At 37.2% G+C, this 2,381-nt stretch overlaps 1 protein-coding gene across 1 annotated transcript; it reads left to right on the forward strand.

Moving 5' to 3' along the window:
- Positions 1-204: 204 nt before the first annotated feature.
- Positions 205-2,155, forward strand: LOC5508833 (UPF0728 protein v1g117062). Its single transcript, XM_001629331.3, has 3 exons — positions 205-396; positions 473-592; positions 1,593-2,155. The coding sequence occupies exons 1-3, from the start codon at positions 306-308 to the stop codon at positions 1,655-1,657; spliced, it is 276 nt and encodes a 91-aa protein (XP_001629381.1). The 5' UTR covers positions 205-305; the 3' UTR covers positions 1,658-2,155.
- The last annotated feature ends 226 nt before the right edge of the window (positions 2,156-2,381 follow it).

A 2,381-nucleotide genomic window follows, 5' to 3' on the forward strand; every position in this document is an offset into this window, starting at 1 on the left:
CACACACAGGAAACCCAACGGACCAAAATTATATTTCTCTTCTCGTGTTAGCCTAGCAATATTTCCTAAGAGAAAAAAAGAAATCAATTGGTGAAAGTTTAAAATTGTTAATTCCCCTATGAAGTATATTTCTGTTGCAACAAGACTGCACTATTTTGAAGACTTGTTGTTGGGCTGCCTTTGGTACCAGCGGTCACCCAAAGTAGTTTCTCTAGTAACACACGTTTGTTGTTGTTGAAAGTCAATGGACGGTTTTATTTCAAAGGTTTCCGTCCAAAAACAATCATATAACTACTATATCGGTGATGGTAAAGCACAAAGTCACTGTAATGTTCGGGCCGTATGTTAGTTGTGGTATTTTGCAGTACAAAACAGCAAGATTGGAGGGACTACAAGGTTTGTTAGGCAGTTTGTTTTGTTGTCGTAATATTTCAGTTGACTGTAAAAACTGTCAACTCCTTGTCTTGTACAGAGCTGCTTTTGAGTGATGGACACTCGGTGGAATTCGAGAAAACAGAAGACAGAGACGATGTAGAGTTAGTCGTACACGGTGAAATAGTCTTCAGATGTAAAATACAGGATTTGCAATATGGTAAGTGGGTATTTTAAGATTCTAATGATAAAGACCACAGCGTCAGACAAGTAGTGGGGAGGGGGCGGGGGGGCTTAGTTCAGCAAAGACTAGAAAAATATTTCATAAGATTCCAGTTTTTTCAGTGTCACATGGTATTTTTTTAACAAGATACAGAAAACTCAAGTAACATTCAACTACTAAATTACCATCTTAATTTGCTAAAATGGGAGAACTAAGAGTAAAAATAATACCTAGTTTTTCCTCCACTACCTCCAATTATAACCTTTAGAGAAAGAGAGTGACGGGGAAAGTGTTTCACCACCCATCAAAATCCTTATTTTACTTTAAAGGTTATAATTGGAGGTTTAAAATAAGAGCCTTTATAGGGATGTTTACAAGGCTTGATGATGTGAAAGCAGAACAATGAAAAAGTTTAGAGATTAGATTAGAGAAAGAGAGTGACGGGGAAAGTGTTTCACCACCCATCAAAATCCTTATTTTACTTTAATCCTCACACATTTTTTCGAACTTTTTCATTGTTCTGCTTTCACATCATCAAGCCTTGTAAACATCTCTATAAAGGCTCTTATTTTAAACCTGAGCAATTTTTCCAAGCCTGTAGGATAAACACATTTGTTCCGTGTAAAAGATAATTCAAAGCCACTGACAGGGAATACAAAAACCTCTATCGGAAAATTGGATTAAGACTTCTAGCTTCTTACTTGAGCCTTTCTAATGGTTAGCGGCCTTCTGGCATGAGAGCTATACAGGCGCTTTCCTGATTGGCTGAATTTTCAATAGCAGGACAAAGGACCAGACCAGATATCAAGCCGTTGATGGGGGCATGTACTGCTGTCTCACAGAAACGAGCTGGAAATCGAGCCTATATTTAGTACTATCGAGACTGTATTGAGTATCATAATATAAAGGTTATTTGCAATATGTTATAACCTAAACTATGAGCTTCTTTAGCTAGCATTCTAATCCTAAAGTGTGTTTCTTTAAACTTTTTTCTTAGGTGGTGATGGTAAGCTCGACCCAACATGCCACAGGGCCCTTGAGGCTGTACAAAAAGCCTATTGATTTATGAACATTTGAGGCATTTTAAATCTTTGCATGTATGTACATGTAGATACAGTAGTATTTGAGACATATATATGGTAGGATTTGGATGAATATACATAAAATTGTAACATAGTTTGACCAAGTTGTTTGACTTTTTTTATCATCACTACAAAACACAAAGTTTATGGTGCGATTTGGTTATGGTGCCAGTTTTTAGGTCATACAGAGAGGGGTGTGTACCCCCTCCCGCCAAAAAATTCTTACTTTTTTGTCCCGGACACTGTTTGCTATTCTGCACAGTGTTGTGCCCACAGACAAGATGGTCTTGTAGAGCCAACAAATGTAATAACTACCCACAAATGTAATAAAAAGTTACCCACAAATGTAATAATAAGTTACCCACAAAAGTAATAACATGGATTTTATGGCTCTTCCTGGGAAGGGGCTGTTAAAGACATGTCTACCACCTACTTTCTGAGGACATTCATCCCAACAATTTATTTTCAACAAACATTGTCCATCGTGTTTTATCTATTTTCACAAATGACAGACAACAATGCTCACCATAAGTGGCGTATGGTTTCTCTTGAATTCAGTTCAAGAGAAGCCAATTGCAGATTAATTTTCCTACTACATCCGAAAAGAGCAGCTAAAAAATATAACAGATAATTACGAATCTGCTCCAATACCCACCGTAAAACCGTGAGTTCCCCTTTTGCAAAAAGTGGTCACAAACACATTG

This window comes from Nematostella vectensis, chromosome 11 (genome assembly GCF_932526225.1).
Source record: "Nematostella vectensis chromosome 11, jaNemVect1.1, whole genome shotgun sequence".
NCBI lineage: Eukaryota > Metazoa > Cnidaria > Anthozoa > Actiniaria > Edwardsiidae > Nematostella > Nematostella vectensis.